Source organism: Lutra lutra, chromosome 12, assembly GCF_902655055.1.
Source record: "Lutra lutra chromosome 12, mLutLut1.2, whole genome shotgun sequence".
NCBI classification, from domain to species: domain Eukaryota; kingdom Metazoa; phylum Chordata; class Mammalia; order Carnivora; family Mustelidae; genus Lutra; species Lutra lutra.
In genome coordinates, this window is record NC_062289.1 from 64,507,059 (window position 1) to 64,525,466 (window position 18,408).

The 18,408-nt window shown below is 49.7% G+C and overlaps 1 protein-coding gene across 5 annotated transcripts in view; it reads left to right on the forward strand.

Annotated features, from left to right (window-relative positions):
* The window catches only part of DGCR2 (DiGeorge syndrome critical region gene 2), an 88,209-nt gene that overhangs the window by 48,400 nt on the left and 21,401 nt on the right, over positions 1 to 18,408 (forward strand). For 3 of the 5 annotated variants that reach the window (XM_047696266.1, XM_047696263.1, XM_047696261.1), the window contains 4 exons: positions 6,004 to 6,129; positions 8,537 to 8,747; positions 10,459 to 10,535; positions 14,481 to 14,657. In XM_047696266.1, coding sequence (XP_047552222.1) covers positions 6,004 to 6,129; positions 8,537 to 8,747; positions 10,459 to 10,535; positions 14,481 to 14,657 — 591 coding nt within the window. Of the gene's footprint in view, positions 1 to 6,003; positions 6,130 to 8,527; positions 8,748 to 10,458; positions 10,536 to 14,480; positions 14,658 to 18,408 lie in introns of all 5 variants that reach the window. The other 2 variants (XM_047696265.1, XM_047696262.1) reach the window with 1 other exon arrangement.

The following is an 18,408-nucleotide window of genomic DNA, read 5'->3' on the forward strand; positions in this document are numbered from 1 at the left end:
ATGGGGTGTGAGGTCAGTTCTCAAGTCAAAAGTCACTAGCATTCATTCCTTGTTTTCTTTGGGGTGACTGTGTTAACATTTCATCCAGTTTCTATTCAGTTTTAGGACTTTGCCTTCTCATCTTGTTGATTTATTTTTAATGTTTTTGTATGAGATATAATTCGTGTGCCATAAAATTCACCACTTTAAAATACACAATTTCACATTTTTTAGTATATTCACAAGGTTGTGTAACTGACTTACTTATTTTTAGGATATGTAAAATGTAAGTAAGATTCAGAAGTTGTAACTGTATAAAAATATTTAAAAGTTCTCAGCAGGGGCACCTGGCTGGCTCAGTTGGTAAACCTTGTGACTCTTGATGTTGGGGTCATGAGTTCAAGCCCCACGTTGGGCATAGAGCCTACCAAAAAAAAGAAAACTTGGGGTGCCTGGGTGGCTCAGTGGGTTAAAGCTTCTGCCTTCGGCTTGGGTCATGATCCCAGGGTCCTGGGACCGAGCCCCCAATAGGGCTGGCTCTCTGCCCAGCAGGGAGCCTGCTTCCCTCTCTCTCTCTCTGCTGCCTCTGCCTACTTGTGATTTCTGTCTGTCAAAAATAAAATCTTTAAAAAAAAAAAAAGAAAGAAAAACTTCTCTTTCCTCTCCTTCTCCCTTTGCCCTGTTCCTACTCACATCCTATAGGTAAGTAATTTGATTAGTTTCTGGTTTATTATTGCTTGGCTCTTCGGGTTTTGTTTTGTGTGTTTTTATTATGTCAAGAGAGGACAGGGAGAGGGAGAAGCAGGCTCCCCACTGAGCAAGGAGCCTATGCGGACTTGATCCAAAATCAAGAGTCATAAAATTGACTAAGCTGCCAAGGCGCCTATTTTTTTAATTTAACAAAAATACCCATAAGTCATTATATTTATTCATAAGATCTTTTTCATTCTTTTTTTACAACTGTGTTGCACTCCATCTTAGGAACATACCATGCTTGTATAGATTTTTTATGGGTTTTTTTTTTAAGATTTTTTTTATTTATTTATTTGACAGATCACAAGCAGGCAGAGATAGAGGCGAGAGAGAAAGGGAAGCAGGCTCCCTGCTGAGGAGAGAGCCCTATGTGGGGCTCGATCCCAGGACCCTGGGATCATGACCTGAGCCGAAGGCAGAGGCTTCAACTCACTGAGCCACCCAGGCGCCCTTACCATATTTAACGAGTTCTCCCATGGATGAGCCTTCAGGTTATTCTCATTAGTTTGCTATGTAAATATAATGCCACAATAAATAACTTTATACATGTTTCCCTCCTTCGAATTGTTGAAGATGTACCTTCACTGTAAATTCTTAAATACAGGATGGCTGAGTCAAAGGGTCAGTGTATATGTATATGTAGTTTTGCTAAATATTGCCAGATTCCTTTTTCTTCTTCTTCTTCTTTTTTTTTTAATTTTAATGCAAGTATAGTTGATGTGATATAGGTGCCTTACTTTTCATCTGTTACCCTAGGATTTAGCTTTCTGGGCTCAAATAAATTGAGTGATTTGCTTCTAAAATAAGTCAGTCTTGATACTGACAAATGCTAATAAACTGGGTAGGATACTGGGAAAACTGGCATAAACCAAGATCATCCCCAGGCAAATTACAATGTACGGTGGCCTTCTGTAAGCTAATTGTTCCTTCTGTTTTCCAGTTTTTACAACTTTGCCATCTTCTTCCTATTCTGTTTATCCCTGTGACTATGCCTTTTTTAAAAATTCCATTACTTTTGTTTTAATTAGGAGTTTCAGGAGAGACTAGAGGTGGATGAATATGTTCGTTCAATTAGATATCTCTAATAGAAGCTCCAGAAATGTTATCAACCTGGGATTTTTACATCCAGAGGAACCTATTGCATGAAATGGAAATAAAGACATTTTCAGATATGGACAGATTCAGAAAAGTTGCCTGCCCTTTCTTAGGAAGATATGTCTTGTAAAGGAGGCGGTAAAGTAGAAAAGAAGGTAGCCCTGGGGTCCAAGAAAGAGGGCCCAGTACAGGAGGACAGCAAATGGACCCCAGATTACAGCCATGCCCAAGCCCAGACAGCAGCTTATTCAGCCTGTGCTAGAAGGTAGGAAGTAGGGGAGGACCTTCCTAGGGAGGAGTGGTGCCAGGAGATTCTGATGTGATGATTCAAGTGTTTAACATTTTTATGGCTAGCCATTGTTACTTGCTTTAGCAACTGGGAGGAATAGCAGTAGATATACAAAAGCTAAGCAAATTTAAAAATTAATGCACATGTTAATTCCAGGAAAAAGGAAGATTGTGAAGAATGAAATACCTAGTATGCTTTCTGGCTCACAAGTGAAGAACACTTATACATTAAGTGTACATTATTATATTATTCTACTAATTTTAATTACAAAATTAATTCTCTGTTAGGAAGGTGGGCAAGAGTGCATATGAGCTAAATCTGTACCCATCCTAACATTAAGTCAGTGACAACATTCAAATTGATAAAACTAGAAATAGCTGGGTTAACCTATTATTTAGAAATATGGACGAACTATCAGAAGAAATGAGTAAGAAAGATGTCTTTAGGAAATGGGGTTAGGAGCAGGGGGTGTAAAAGCAGAAAACCTAGCATGCTGGGTGCCCCTCGTGGAGCAAGAGGTCACTGCCCTGAGCTCTAACCCTCCCCAGCGCCCCCCACCCCAGCCCCAGGACACAGCTTGGGAAGATGGCCCGAAACAGGCCTCTGGTGGACATGCTGTGAGGTGGGAGGAGGCTCGGGTCCAGTGGACTTGGAGAAAATGGAAGGCTCATGTCTCCTGTTTTCCACTTGTTCGTGAAGCAAGCCTTATAACACTTCAGAGCCTGCTTTCCCATCTGTAAGACATTTCCCCTTCCCTCTGTTTTTTTAGTACCAACTCAACCATGTTGGCTCCTTCTTGCTTCATGTCTCCTTCCATACACTCCATCCATCTTTGGTGGCCAGAGTTATTCTGAAGTCTTGGCAAGGATACCTGAAGAGAGCAGAATACACAGCAGCCTATGGTGCTGAGAGCACCCCTTCCAAGACGGCGGGTGGGGGGTTGTGTGTGTGTGCGCTCAGACTCTTCCTTCCCAGTTGCAGGGTTGTAGGTGTGCCACCGCCACTTGCTGGTGGAAGAGAAGGCGGGCTGAGGGCCTCACTAAGGGAGGACAGGATTGTCTGTTTCACTCATTACTATATTCCCCTGCCTAGAACAGTGCCTGGCACACTGAGATTGAACAGGAGAGGGAAGGAGAGGAACAGGAGAGTTGCTTTGGGGTGTCTGCATCCTGAAACCGGTTCTTGGGGTATCAGCTCACACCCACCAACTGGCCCTAAGGGAAAAATGGTGTGAGTTGCAGAAGGAGATTCCGTGTTGTCAGAGGTGCTCCTAAGGGGGGGTGTAGGGGTTCTACGCCAGTGAACTCTATCTCTTCTCCATTTGCACCCATTCCTGCTTCTCTTGGCCCCCAGGACACTCAGAAGTCCCTGGTCTGTGCCAGTGGGTTCCCATGGTGGCGCTGAACAAATGAGTGATGAGGGCATGGGTGTGGGCGTTTGGCTCTGAAGAGAAATAATGTAAAAGAGAAGGGCTCAGAATTGCCACCTGAGCCACCAGAGAAGCCTGCTCAGTGCAAAGTGGCTTCCCTCCTCACTATTGGTTTTCTGCTGAATTCCCTGAGCTGTTCTGCCTTACTGCCCCACGCACCCTCCACAGTCAGCCGGCATCCAGATCCCGGGAGCACACGCTCTTACCTTGTCTCTCTTGCGCCCTGTGCCCCAGATTTCATCTGTCTCTGTGAACAGCTGGGCCGGCCCTCTACCAGGTGCTCCTGTGCTGGATCCGGGGCAGAGGCCAAGACGCAAAGTAGAATCACAGGTCTTGCTGTCGGAGCAGACAGAGGGACACATGAGGTTCAGGTGTAGGGAAACGTGTTCACCACACCCAAACCTGTCCTCGAGCTTGTCCAAATGTGTCCCCTTTTGGCCTTTGCCTAAGCTGTGCCCTCTGCTGGGAAGCCCTCCTTGTTTCTGGTCTGCCATCCCTCAGTGTGTGTCTCCCCACTCCTCTGCCTGCCTCCTCAGGATTGGGGTGGGAAGGGGATGCCCATTGTAGCACTGCCCTGTGTCAGAGCTGCCAGTCTCCTGCTAGGAGTGGCAATGCTCAGGCAGTGGGGATGGGGCACCTGGGTCCTGGAGAACTGCTGTTGCCCCGAAGAGAGCAGCTGCAGCACACACAGGTGACAGCAGTGAGGTGGTTGTGTTGGTGGTGAGGTTGTACGGAAGGCCTTGAATGCTTCTCCTTTAAGGTCTTGCCTTGAATTGAGCTTCTTTGGTAGCACATTTTATATATTTTTAGAGTGGTTTGCAACCGGATGGCCCCTGAGCCACATCACCTGCCTGGGTGGGGGCTATGTAAATACTGTACTGAATGATGGAAGGAGCCAGAGTTGCTAGGGCTTGTGGCCTGCCCAGGGTCTCAGAAGGAAACGAGGAGGAGCACACCCAGAGATTTTTGTACAAGTTGTTCTGAGCAGTCTTTTATAGGGTAATGACAAAATGCAAACGACCTAAAGTTCTAACCATAGGGGATTATGATAACTAAATCCATTCACAGAATGTTCTGCAGCCATTAAAAGTGGTGTTCTTAAGTGCATTTGAGAATATGGAAAGCCGCTTCTATTCAAGCTTACAAAGCATATCATAAAACAGAGTGATGTGATCCCGGTATTTTTAGGGATTTGTACAGAAAAAAAGACTGGAAGGGCGGCAGACTGAGCATAGTAGTGGTTTATGTTTTGGCTTTTCAGACTCCTGTATTTCTGTTATTTCACATGCATGATTTGTTATTTTACAATAAGGGAAAATACAGATTATTTATGAAATGAAAACAGTGCTAGAGTCTGCGACACGAGCAGGATCAGATAGCTGGCGAAGCTTCCATCAAGTGGAGCATCATGGAGCCAGGTCTCCCACAAACCCACCCGCCATGCCATGTGCCCCATGTCATCTGCCTCAGGCCTGCTGGACATGGCCTTGGGGAAGCAGAGCTGCCTCCTTCTGTTTGCCGCTCTGCAGACCAAGGTCACCGCTGTCTGGCATGACTTTGTACCAGGTGTCCTCACTGTGCACCGAGATGCCCCCATGCGGGCAGAGGAGGGAGGAGGGCGGCCCGGATGGGACATTGCCCCTGGCTGTCTCCTGTGCCTCGGGTACATTACGTCACGTCCCCGCATCACCCCTCACCTTCGAGAGGGAGGATAGTGGTGCTCTCAGGGTTGGAGAACTCTACAGAGAGACTGTGGAAGCACTAACTTAGGAATTGCTATCAGATCATGATCCATGAAACTAGAAGTCTTCCTCATCACAGGAACAGCTTCCTGTTCACACTTCTAACTGTGCTGGAGGCCATCTGCACAGCGGGGCATGGGCCGGGTGCCCAAGAGCCAGGCAGGAATGTCAGAATGCCCTGGCCTTGGGGCACTGAGAGGAACCCTCAGGCAGGGGCTCAGCCAGCAACTCAGGCCCAGCGCAGGTAGTGCAGAGGACGGTGTCACACAGTGCTTCCCCCTCCATGCTCACGGAACCCAGACAGTTGGAGTACAAGGGGCGGCCTGGCCTTTGGAGAGACTCTTCCCCACCCCCTGCCAGGGAGCCAGGGCTGCTGAGGGATTTGCTGCAGGAATAACTAGCTAGCCCTGTGCTGTGCTAGCAGCCCATTAGAAAATGCAATGAAGGAGAGACCTCTTTCCGTAATAATACTAAAAAAATGAAGAATAATTTCTGTAGGGAGCACATGTGACCCATTGGGCATGAGCAGCAAGGTTTCTGAGACTTTAAAGAACACCTGAGTAACTAGACTGTGTGCTGCCTTCCGCTTGACCTGGTTTTCCCAGCCCTGAGGAGGCTGACTACGTTGTGCTTTTGTTTGGCACCAGCCCCACGTGGCCGTGTGCCTCACTGCTGCGTGAGCTGCGCTGACAGCCCATTTCTCTTCTTGCTTTCAGAAGTGACTGGGGAGTCACGTCCTTACCATGGGAAGGAGGCTGTGGATCCGCGGCCGGGCCGAGCCCGAGGCAGCGACCCCAAGCACTTCCACGCGGTGAATGTGGCGCAGCCCGTGCGCTTCAGCAGTAAGTTGCAGACCTGCCCTGTCTGGGACTTATGCCTTGTGGCCCCTTGTGGCCCCATGTGGCCCCTGGCTATCAGGGCTGCTCAGCCGGACGAGGGGTTGGCCTCCAGAAATGGCCCTTCAGGGCTGTCGGGCTGTTTGCCTCCTTTGATGACCGAGGCTGCACGGTGACCCATCCCAGGTCACCCCAGCCTCTGAGTGGTGAAGCCATGCTGCGAACCCGGCTCTGGAACTGGGCTGCTTGTTTCCATAAGTCAGCTGCTTTTTGGTAGATGAAGTAATAGGCTCCCAGAGATCAGGTCCAGCTGACGGGGAGGGGACGTTCTATCTCTGTTCTTAAACCGTTTTTGAAGAGACTAATTATTTAATGAACTCCCATGACATTAAGATTTTTAAAGGAGCATTACAAGATTAAAGAAGGTTGAAAGATCGAAAAGCCACACCAAAACCACCCCGTCCTAAGCAGACAGGTGTAGTGACATACATAGGTACAGTATACCAAGACAGGAGGAACTGCCGTATGACGCGTCTCCTGCGCAGCCTAGGAGGCTGTTGGCTATATTAATACCTACCCCCCGACCTGCCACACACACATATGGACACTCAGCACCGGGGGGGCATCTCAGAGCTCAGACCCCGCGTGGCACCTGGGTTGTTTGACCGGGCCTGAACGAGCTGCAGAGCTGGCATCAGCCGCCCCCCGTACCCTGATGCTGTGCTTGGCCTTGATCCATAATAGCTGTGAACTGCAAAGATTGTTGTAGTTGAAGGGACGCTGGGCAAGCTTGGCAGGTGAAGAAACCGAGGCTCTGAGAGATCAGCCCACCCAAGGCCATGTAGCCAACGGGGGACTTAGTCCTGTGGAGTCCCAGCCCACACATTGCCCTTTTCATTACTTAGCTGTTTTTTTTTGGAACAGGTACTGATTCTACTGAGGTTAATAATTCCACAGATTTCAAATGATTAAAAAAAGTTGAGCCAATAAAAAGTAATGTTCCCTCCTTCCGTTGCTCCCCACTGCCAGCTGCCACCCCTGCTTCCCTCTGGACCCATCCCAGGGTGGTGGGTGAGGAGCCTGGGCCTGAAGCTGGGCCTCTGCACATCTTGGTGTCTCCACTTCTGCCTGGAGACAAGGTGGAACGCACCTGGAGGGGGTGTGGCAGGTGGGACACATCATGTGTGGGAGCTTCAGAACCATAGTAAGCCTCCCCTGGGGATCCCCTGCCCCTCCAGCCCATGCCATACACTCAGCAGGGATATGCTGTGCACTCTGTGCACCTTCTGAGCAGGGATGAGCTCAGGCCCAGCTCCTGGTCCACAGTGATGGGCCTTCATGCATGCTCAGCAGTATGTGAGCGGGTCCTCCTCAGTGGGCAGGTGGCGCTGTCCCCCTCTTCACACTGCAGCACAGCTGTGGCCGGCCTCATTGGCTCCAGGCCAGAGCTGCCATTTCCCCTCTTGGAATCTCTGTACCTTTGTTAATAAGTTACACGTATAGGCTCTAAACAGTAAAAAACATGGGCATCCATCTTGCAGAAGTTTTACCAGGTCCACAGGACGTAGATGCATTAAAAACTTGGGTTCTATTAACAGCTGGCTTGTTAAAAATTATTATTCATTAGTGTGTGCTTAGGAGGTGGGTGCCGCAGCATTTGAAGGTTATAGATCCTGTGGAACGGGTCACAGAGCTTCCATGAGGCCAGCCACACAGTCTAACAGGAGTATTCCTGGCCGGGAGGTGGGCCCACCTGATGAGGAGACATCTGGGCTGCCCCCCCTCAGGGAGATGCAGGCCCCCACTGGCTACTCCGCTTTTGCCTGCCGCATAAATACTGGGCCTCGGTTTCTTGTCTGTGGGTGGCAGGGGTTGGTCCTTTGATCCCAGTGGCACTTCCAGCACTCATCCCCTACGTTTCTGTTTTAGGGGAGTGCTGGCCACTACCCTTGTGAAGAGAAAGTGAGGGCCAAGGACTGGGCTCAGGAGGCAGTGGGCTTGCTGGCAGAGTGGCCAGAGAGCCAGGTGTTGGGGTAGTGGGAGCAGTGTGGGCAGGGAGCCTTTCTGCTCGCCCCCGCCAGGCTTGCAGTGAGCAGGCATGGGGAGCTGGTCATCTTGTCAACCACATTTCACCCGAGAATGAAATCTACTTTACTGAACTGCACTGGACAGACAGTCTTTCCTGCCAAGTAAATCAAAGGCCTTACAGAAACCAGTTGAGTCCCTGCATGTGCTTGTGCCTTGGGCTGCATCTGTGTCTTCAAGAAACTTGCATTTCATAGCAGAGCTTGCTTCTGGAGCCTCATTGTCCCTGGGGTGATTTCTGACCTCAGATGCAGCGTGTCTAATTGCATTTTGGAGTGAGGATCCTAATTTAGGGGACAACTCCCCTCCCGTCCTTCATGTTTCCTAGGGAAGTGCCCGACGGGGTGGCACCACTATGAGGGCACAGCGAGCTGCTATCGGGTCTACCTGAGCGGAGAGAACTACTGGGATGCGGCGCAGACCTGCCAGCGCGTGAACGGCTCCCTTGCCACCTTCTCCACTGACCAGGAGCTGCGCTTTGTCCTGGCCCAGGAATGGGACCAGCCAGAGCGGAGCTTCGCGTGGCAGGACCAGCACAAGTGAGTCTTGGGATGGGGACCCAAGGCCTTAGGTCAGGCTGTTTCCCCGCAAGCAGGATGCTCACTAAGGATGTGGCCTCTGGCCACGCATGATACTCCTCAGGCTTAGCTGGCCGGCATCTGGGGAAGGGCAGCCCCATCCATTGGAAACAAATAGAGATCTGGGGTTTGGATCAGGCATCAGGATGATGCCGGGAGCTCTTAGAGGGGCAGGGATGAGCTGCCACGTTGTGCCCCCTTGGGCCGGTCCCTATTGGCTCCCATCTGGGTCCAGCTGCAGCTGTGTTGGGACGGGCTGTTTGATGGGGCTTCTTGGGCTTGCCAGAAGGGCCATACAAGTGGGTGTGGGTTTCTTCTGTGGAAGATGGTTCTTTCAGGCCCTGTGCTCAATGCTTTCCAACGGCATACTTGTGTACAGTCTTCCCAGAAACCGTGGGAGGCTGGTGGGTGAGAAGACAGGCCCAGGGTGGGTGAACACGTAACCATGGGAACACGTTAGCTGGTAATGCCCAGGTTCCAGCCCAGGCAGCCTGGCTCCAGAGCCTAGCTCTTGGCCCCAAGGCTCTGTGACGTTATAGAGAAAATGTGGGAATACCCAGCTGCCAGCATCTCCAAGCCCAGAGTTTTGAGGGTCTTATTGGGGGGCAGGTGTGTGCTAAGGACTGTGGTAGTCCTTCTCTGGAGGTGGTGTCCTGCCGCCTCTTCCAAGCTGCCGGGGTGGGGTGGGGGAGTGGAATGTAGGGGTTGCCAGATGGCCAGCACTCTGTCTCAGGGATGCCATCCTGCTGTAGGAGCACAACGACAGCCGCAGGTGGAGAGTGAGCCTTCATTTCAAGACCCTGGCTGGGTTCAGGCTCCCCTGTTATGTCCTGTGATGTTGGCAGGTCACAATCACCTTGCTGTTTCTCCTCCTATAGCTACAAAATAACTTCTAGATCACAGTGTGATTGTGAGTCCGTGGAGAAACAAGAGGGCTCAGCCCACTGGCTGGGGAAGCCCCCTGTCTCACCAGGGTGGGCGTGTGCATGGCAGTAGGCTGAAGGGACAAGAGTGGCATCGGGCCAGCTCTCCCACGGTGGCTTTGGGCCTGCTGGCGGGCATCTCCAGGACTGCGGCTGGAAGGCTGGGGTGACAGGCACACACTCAGCAGGTGGTTGTGGCAGTCGGCCAGGTCCATGAGCATGGCCCCCTCAGTGCTATGATGTGCGTGCTCAGAAGCACACTGCAGGTCTGGGGCGAGCTGGCTCTAAGCGGAGACCAACCTGGAGACCGTGAGCATGGTTTCACCCAGCACCGCACGTAGATGCACACAGGTTTGTGACTTATTGAGATGTAATTCACATACTATAAAAGTCACCCCTTCAGAGCACGCCATTCTGTGGTTTTGGTAAATTCATGGAGTTGTATTCATGGGGCTCTGTATGCCCCAGGAATAAGATTGGTCTTGCATAGAATGTGAAAACTTTATTGGATCGGCCAATAAGAATGGGCTTGGCAGGAGGTAGCCAAGGTACAACCTTTTCTGCCCTGTGAATTTATTGTTTAGACTTTTAATGCATTTTATTAAAATTAAGTATCAAAACTTTAAAAAATCATTAATGCTTTACAAACCTGATATTGGAAAAGTCACTCTAAGGTGCCCACATTCACACCCAGTCCCTGGCTATCTCCCTCCTGTGCTGAGGCCTGCTGGCTTTCCACCCTCCTGCAGGCTGTGGGTCGGCTACCAGTATGTCATCGCCAGCCGGAACCGCTCCTTGGAAGGTCGCTGGGAGGTAGCGTTCAAGGGTAAGTCTTTCTGAAGAGTTGTTGGGTTTGCAGTTGGGCTGGGGTGGGGGGCATCATCCTGACTAAGAGGATATTGCTGGGGGCTCCCCACTTCCCCCCACCCTCTCCCCAGCGGTGCCTGGTACAGGGCTCATGGAGAGGAACAGGCCCCAGGCTGTGGGGAGCACCATGATAATGGGCAGGCACCCCAAGGCCCTTGTTTCAGGCCCTGTATGGGGCTAGAGTCTTTTCTGGAACCTGTGCTTCCTTCTCACTTGGCCAGATTTCTAGACTGTCCATTTTCCGTTTAAGTGAAGGCCTTTAATTGGGGTATAAAAATGAGCGTACAGAGTGTGCAGCTCACAGAGAGGGAGGCATAAGCTTTCTAGGATAGAGATATCCAGAAGGAGAATCTAAACTGGTAGGAAAGTCATCAGGCAGATGGAATTAAAATAGAGAGTGTGTGTGTGTGTATACACGTATGTTACTTTAAAGATTTTATGCTGAGCTGCTTGGAAACACCAGCTTAACGTAAAGGAAGTATGTCTGGTGTGGGCAGCTGAGTCCTGCGCCCTGCCTGTCCTGTCCCTCCCCTCCTACCCCATTGCCCTGGTACCGGCAGGTTTCACTCAGGCCCTGGCTGTGGCCTCTCCACTTGCTGCCGGAGCTATGTTCCCCTGCCCTCTCCCCTTGTCAGGCCTCATTTTTGGGGTGCTCTTTGGACCTGTGGTTTGAGCTTGGGTCCTGTTCTTTTTCCCCAAACATCCTGGTCCCACTGTGGATTTCTTAAGTATCTCTGAGAAGGACAAGTGAGGAAGGGTGGCCCCAGGGACCCCAGACATCTTGCTCTGTGCACCTCACTGTAGAGAACGAAGAGGACTGACCTTAGAGCCCACCTGTTTCCCAACCGGAGTGGCCTTGAGGCAGGCTGTGTTTTTACATAGAGGGGTGGAGGCACAGACAGGATTGGTATTCAAAAGCCCCGGGCAGCTGGATTCCCTGAAGAGGGACAGGGTCTCACAGGACAGGGTCTTATAGGACTGGGGCGCTGAGCCTGGCAACTGGAAAGGGGCAGGGAGCAGAGACGGGGACAGCAGAGGCCCTGACAGAGGGACCACACCTACCAGTCTTTGCTCCTGCTTGGGAGGTCACCCCATTCTTGTGTCCTCCAAGTATCCTATTGAAAACAGGTCCCAAATTCGCAAACTTGGTCTTTCAGAAGAGTTGTGAGTATAGTGTGTAGATGACTCACCAGAATAGTAGACAAGTAAATAGCTTTTGGGTCTCCAGGCCCGAGTGTCACCAGGTACGTTGGAAAGGCTAAATCTAGTAGTTCCTCATTGCCCTAAACACAGGTGAATCCTAGGCCGAGGCCCGCTGCCCTGACCCCAGCAGAGGGTGCTGGCCTTCAGGATAGTCTAGCCATTTCCTGGACACGGTTATCTTCTTGACACTGGTAAGCAGAGAATACCCAAGTCTGCAGGGCATGATAGCAGGCTCTGAGCTGGGGGACATGGGGCTGTCCCCCCTGGCGAGAATAGCAAAGGCTCCAGGTGGTCTTTCATGGCCATACTTGTCTCTATGGCTTCACTGGGCCATTTGGAGAACAAACATGAAATTTAAAAAAAAGGCCTACCCAAGTTTACTTTCTCACAGTTCTGGGGACAGATCCAAAATCAAGTGTCGGCAGAGCCGCCCTCCTTCCAGAGGCTCGGGGAGTTCCTCCTTTGCCAGTGCATAGTGGTTCCTGGCATTCCTTGGCTTGTGATAGCCACATTCTGTGCTCTGCTCTGTCTGTGACCTTTTCCCACATGTTTCTCTGTTTCTTCTCTCTTGGTATAAGGACACTGGTCCTTTGATTTAGGACCCACTCCAGATCCCAGATGATTTAACCTTGAGAGCCAAATAAGGTCCACATGGTGACCTTATTCCAGGTGGCCATGAATTTGGGGGGGATGCTAAGTGAAGACCACACTGAGTGTGTTGGGATTAGCCTCATTTAGCTCCTGGCAGAGAAAGGATGGAGAGGGCACATAAAATGAAGACCCGAAAGGAACGAGGTTTGGCAAAGAGGAAGTGATCTTCTAAGTTACTGGTTTCAAGAAACCACAGCTCACATGACCTCAGGGTTAACAGGGCTTCTGACCAGCACAGAGCGAGGAGGCCCACGTAGTCCCATGGGCACCAGCGGGTGGGAGGAGCTCGCTCCACTCTGCCCTCCCTGTGCCCTCTGTCCGTGCATGGCCTGCTGGCACTGGAGCCGCCCTCATCCACCCCACCCTCCGCGCTCAGCTTGACTCAGGCAGGTTCCAGGCAGCCAAGGGCAGGACAGGTGGTGGGGGCCGGGCCCCTGGACTCTATCCTGAGAGGTTACCTGTGTCCTTGATCGGAGCTTTGTAGTCACATGCTGACATTGTGCTCTGGGCTGGTGACTAGACTTAGGGCTAAAGACTTTTTTTTTTTTTTTCTTTCTTTCTTTCTAAAAGAACATGAGCTGGAGGGGCAGAGGGAGAGGGAGAGAGAATCTCAAGCAGACTCCATGCTGAGTGCAGAGCCTGATGTGTGGGGCTCAATTCCAGTCCCCTGAGATCATGACCTGAGCCAAAACTAAGAGTTCGATACCCAACTGACTGTGCCACCCAGGTGCCCCTGAAGACTTTTTTTTTCTTTTTTCTTTTTTAAATAAAGGACAGGATGAATCTATTCCATTTTCAGCCTATGAGATAAGAAGTCAAATAGTGAAGAAAACAGTTTTTAAGAATGGAGGCTTCTGCCAAGTGAAGGGCCATCTGAAGGAGAAGAAGAGGGCACACAGGGTTACAGGAGACCTCGCTGGGGGGCAGGGAGCTAAGAGCGGCAGCACCCACTCTTAGCATTGGAGGCAGTCTCCCCAAATGGTGTGAGAAGCCCCCCCCTCCTACCCTCCTTCCGTGGTCCTCCTGTGATCATGGAGCCCCAATATCCCCTAGCAGGGGTGCAGTGACATTGTGCCTGTCAGCTGGGGCATGAGCCTCTATCCCATCAGCTTCCCCAAAGTCCATCTTCCTGCCCGTGTCAGGGAGCTGGGAGGCCATGTTCCCAGTGTGTACAGGATGAGGGCCCACGTCCAGACTCTCTAGCTCTTCCAAACTGACCTCCATGCTTAGTTTTGGGAGCAAATAGAGTTCAGAAGGCATGCATGGGAACACCTTGTCGCTGTCCAAGGGTAAACCGCCTTGCCGTCATAGTAAAATGAGGATATCTCCGGTGACCCACGTCTGGGTTAGCCTTAAGGCATCTTTTGGTGGTCCAGTGTTGAAGGGTTCTCTGAGTTAGAGAGTGGGCTCTGGGAGCTGGCTGTGCTGTGCCCCAGATATGGCCAGAGTCCTACCTCCTGGGACATTGCAAATGAGAAGCATAGAGGTTCCTGGCCCCCTCTCTTGCACTCCGATACCCCCACTCTGGGCTGCCAGGGCAGCACGCTCTCTGATTGCCTGGTCCCCAGCTTGGAAGGCAGAATTTAAGTGAGTGACAGAGCCTCCCTGGAGCTGGGAGGGGTTCCCAGGGAGAGGGTGCTTTCCAGTTCATCTGGCCAGCTAATAGCCCTGCTGGGTCGTCAGTCAGAGCCATGGTTCTGAATTGTGTGTCCCAGCACGTGCAGTGGGTGCCTTTTTGAGCCCTTCTTCATTTACTAGTTGATACCCTGTTGGGATGGGTCCCCCCGCTCCTGTTTATTTGTTGTTTATCCTTATGAATGCGAACATTTTTAAGCTACTGTGTTCTGGCCCGTTACTTTATTCATCCCATTGCCCAGAGCTGTGCTCGTGGGAACTAGGGGAGGCTGTGAACGAATGCTGTACCTGCAGTGTACCTAGCACGGGGCGGCCCACAAGCCCTCTGACTGATGGTCCAGCTTGAAGGGGAGCCTTGGTCCCCACAAGGACTGCATGCGATTGGTCTGTTGACACCATGTTATTTTCCCCCCAGGTTCCTCAGAGGTGTTCCTGCCCCCAGACCCCATCTTCGCCTCAGCCATGTCAGAAAGCGACAACGTGTTCTGCGCCCAACTCCAGTGCTTCCACTTCCCCACCCTCCGCCACCACGACCTGCACAGCTGGCATGCAGAGAACTGCTACGAGAAGTCTTCGTTTCTCTGTAAAAGAAGTAAGCCCCCTTGGCCATGATTCCTAGGGAGCTGTAAGGAAGTGCTTTTCATGAATACAGGAGTATGGCTGTCTGATTTCTGGACCTTGGTATCAACCTTGAGTAGACTTTAACCTCACGGTGCACTAAGGCAGACCCCTGTGTCACAGCGGGGCGGCAGGAGCTCCTTGCCTGGCTTACCCCCCTCTTTGAACACACACCACTGCCGTCGGGGGAGGGCGAGAACCTGGGCAGCAGGCCATGTCTGTGAGCCCTCGTTTCTCTTTCCCAGGATAGAAGTGATAATTCCTGCCCTCCACACCGCGTTGTTCAGGGATTAAATAAGAATGGTGGCAGAGGACTTGCCACATCTTGTGGTGGTTTGGAGCCACTGACTCCCTTGGTCACCCACCTGCACTCTCCTTGGGTCTTTCCAAGACTGCCCATGCTGTGTCTGGACCACTCCCCCAGCTCCGTCTGTGATCCTCCCCTGTCCCTCTGCCTGCTCACTCACCCATATCCCACATCTAGGTCTCCTCCGGCTTCAGGGACACACAGTGTGTTGTGCTTACTAAGGGCAGGGCCCCCTGCCCAGGCCCCTCTGCGGTGGGAGGAGGGATGAATCGCACCTAGAGGCAGCATGTTGGCCATCTGGGGGTGCAGCTGATGGTCTCAGCACCATTGTTTTGGACCATCATTCCCTTCCACACTGATTTTTCATTCATCAGGGGTTCGTAGATGTCTGAGCCTATTTCTGGACTCCATTCTGACCCTTGCCTGTTTGTCAGTCCTGTGCTGATACCACACTGTCTTTACAGGAGCCTTGGGATACATCCTCCTGGCCAGCGCTGGGCTTCCCTGCCTCATTCTTATCTCTGTTGCTGACTCTCAGCGTTTTCCTTCTTCACCTGAATTTTAGGATTCGTTTTTGAACTCCATTATTAGAACGCTTACCTGGTTGGATTCCGCTAGATTTTCTAGTTAGGCATTTTCGTGTCTTCTTTCAGATCTTTGACTTTTTATTTCTTTGTTTTTTTCCCCTGGTGTTCCTTTACTTGCTAAGGACTCCAGTGTAGTATTGATTAAAAGTGCTGGTAGTGAGCATAAACTTATCTTCCCAGCCTCAGAAGGAAAGCTTTTAGTGTTTCAGTGTTAAATATGGAACTTTTGGGGCACCTGGGTGGCTCAGTGGGTTAAATCTCTGCCTTTGGCTCAGGTCATGATCCCAGGGTCCTGGGATCGAGCCCCACTTCGGGCTCTCTGCTCTGCAGGGAGCCTGCTTCCTCCTCTCTCTCTCTGCCTGCCTCTCTGCCTACTTGTGATCTCTGTCTGTCAAAAAAATAAATATGGAACTTTCTTCAGGATTGAGAAAATACGGGGGTGCCTGAGTGGCTCAGTTGTTAAGAGTCTTCCTTTGGCTCAGGTCATGATCCTGGGGTCCTGGAATTGAGGCCCATATCAGGTTCCCTGCTCGGCAGGAAGCCTTTTTCTCCCTCTCCCCCTGCTTGTGTTCCCTTTCCCTCTTTGTCTCTCACTGTCAAAAAAATAATAAAAAGAAAAAAAAAACTTTAAGAAAAAAAAGAAACTTAAAAAAAAAAAAAGATTGAGAAATTACGGAATGCCTGGGTGGCTCAAGCAGTTGAGCGTCTGCCTTCAGCTCAGGTCATGATCCCAGGGTCCCAGGATGGAGCCCCACATTGGACTCCTTGCTCAGCAAGGAGCCTGCTTCTCCCTCTGCCTGCTGCTCCCTCTGCTTGTGCTCTCCTTCTCTCAGTCTTTCTCTCTGACAAATAAATAAAATCTTAAAAGAAAAAAAAAAGATTAAGAAAATACCTTTTTGAGGTTAAGAAAGTATACCTTTCCACTCCTGTAATTTGCTGGGAATTTCTACATTACAAAAATGCAGATGCCTTTTCTGCACTTACTGCGATCGTGTGGCTTTTCCTCTTTACTGATTTATATTACTATTTTGCTTATATTATATGACTTTATCATATACCTTTTTACATTAGTAGATTTCTGATATTAAACCATCTTTGGGATTCTTTTTATGTGTATTACTGGCTTTGTTTGGCTGATATTTTATTTAGGATTTTTGAAACTCTTAAGAAGTGAGCTTGTCCTGTTACGGTTATTTTCTATGTTCTCCTTGACTAGTTTTTGTATCACATTTATATTCAATTTATGAGATCAGTTGGGAAGCTTTCTTTTTTTCTTTTTTTTTTTTTTTTAAGATTTTATTTATTTATTTGACAGAGAGATCACAAGTAGGCAGAGTGGCAGGCAGAGAGAGAGGGGGAAGCAGGCTCCCCACTGAGCAGAGAGCCCAATGCGGGCCTCAATCCCAGGACCCTGAGACCACGACCTGAATCGAAGGCAGAGGCTTAACCCACTGAGCTGCTGAGGTGCCCTGGGAAGCTTTCTTTTTTACGAGTTTCTAAGTCAGTTTGCAGTAGTTGGGAATCATCTTGTCCTTGAGTGTTTGGTAGACCATACTCTATGGGACTATATGGGCCTGGGAGGTGGGAGACTTTATAACTTGTTATTTAGATACAGAGTTGAACAACATGGGTTTAAATCCACTTATATGTGGGGTTTTTTTGTTGTTGTTGTTTTGTTTTTTTCAGTAAATACAATATACTGTTGAAAATGTGTTTTCTGGGACGCCTGGGTGGCTCAGTTGGTTGGGCTGCTGCCTTCGGCTCGGGTCATGATCCCGGCGTCCTGGGATCGAGTCCCGCATCGGGCTCCTTGCTCAGCGGGAGCCTGCTTCTCCATCTGCCTCTGCCTGCCACTCTGTCTGCCTGTGCTCACTCTGACAAATAAATACAATCTTTAAAAAAAAAACAAGTGCTTAGAAAATGTGTTTTCTTATGATTTTCTTAATACTTTTTTCTTTAGCTTATTGTAAGAGTAGAGTATGTAATGCATATCATATACAAAATCTGTGTTAATTGTTCATGTTTATCTGTAAGACTTTGGGTCAGCAGTAGACTATTAGTAGTTACATTTTTGGGGGAGTCAGCAGGTACACGTGGATTTTCGACTATGCAGAGGTCAGCACCCTTAATCAAGAGTCCACTAATTTCGAGCTTAGGAAAAAGTTGTGGGAATGGTACAAGGAACTTCCTCTCCTATACCCCGCTATGCAGATTCACCAGTTAATTTGGTTTTTGCCACATTTGCTTATCATTTTTTCTTTGCATATTTATTCCAAACCATTTGAGAGTAAACCAAAGATACTGAACCCTCGAGGCCTAAATATTTGGTGTATTTCATAAGAACCAGGACACACTCTTACATAACCAAGACACAGTTATCAAAATCAGGACATTTAACATGGGATTAGTGCTAAACAGTAATCTACAATTTGTTATGACAGTTTTGTCAGTTGTTTCAATATAGCTACTTCTTTCCTGGTCCAAGATCCAGTCCAGAATCAGACATTGCATTTAGTTGTAGTGTTTCTTTAGTTTCTTTTTTGTCTTTCAGTTTGAGTAATTTCTGTTGACATGTTTTACTAATTCTTTCCTTAGCTTTGCTGAGTCTGCTTATGAGCCCACTGATGGCATTTTTCACCTGTTCATTTTTGACATTTTTTGTGTTTCTCATTTCTAGCATTTCTATTTTTAAAAAAAGATTTTATTTATTTATTTATTTGAGAGAGAGAAAGAGAGAGACAGAGCACAAGGTGAGGGGCAAAGGGAGAGGGAGAAGCAGACTCCCCGCTGAGCAGAGGGACTTGATGCCAAGACCCCTGAGATCATGACCA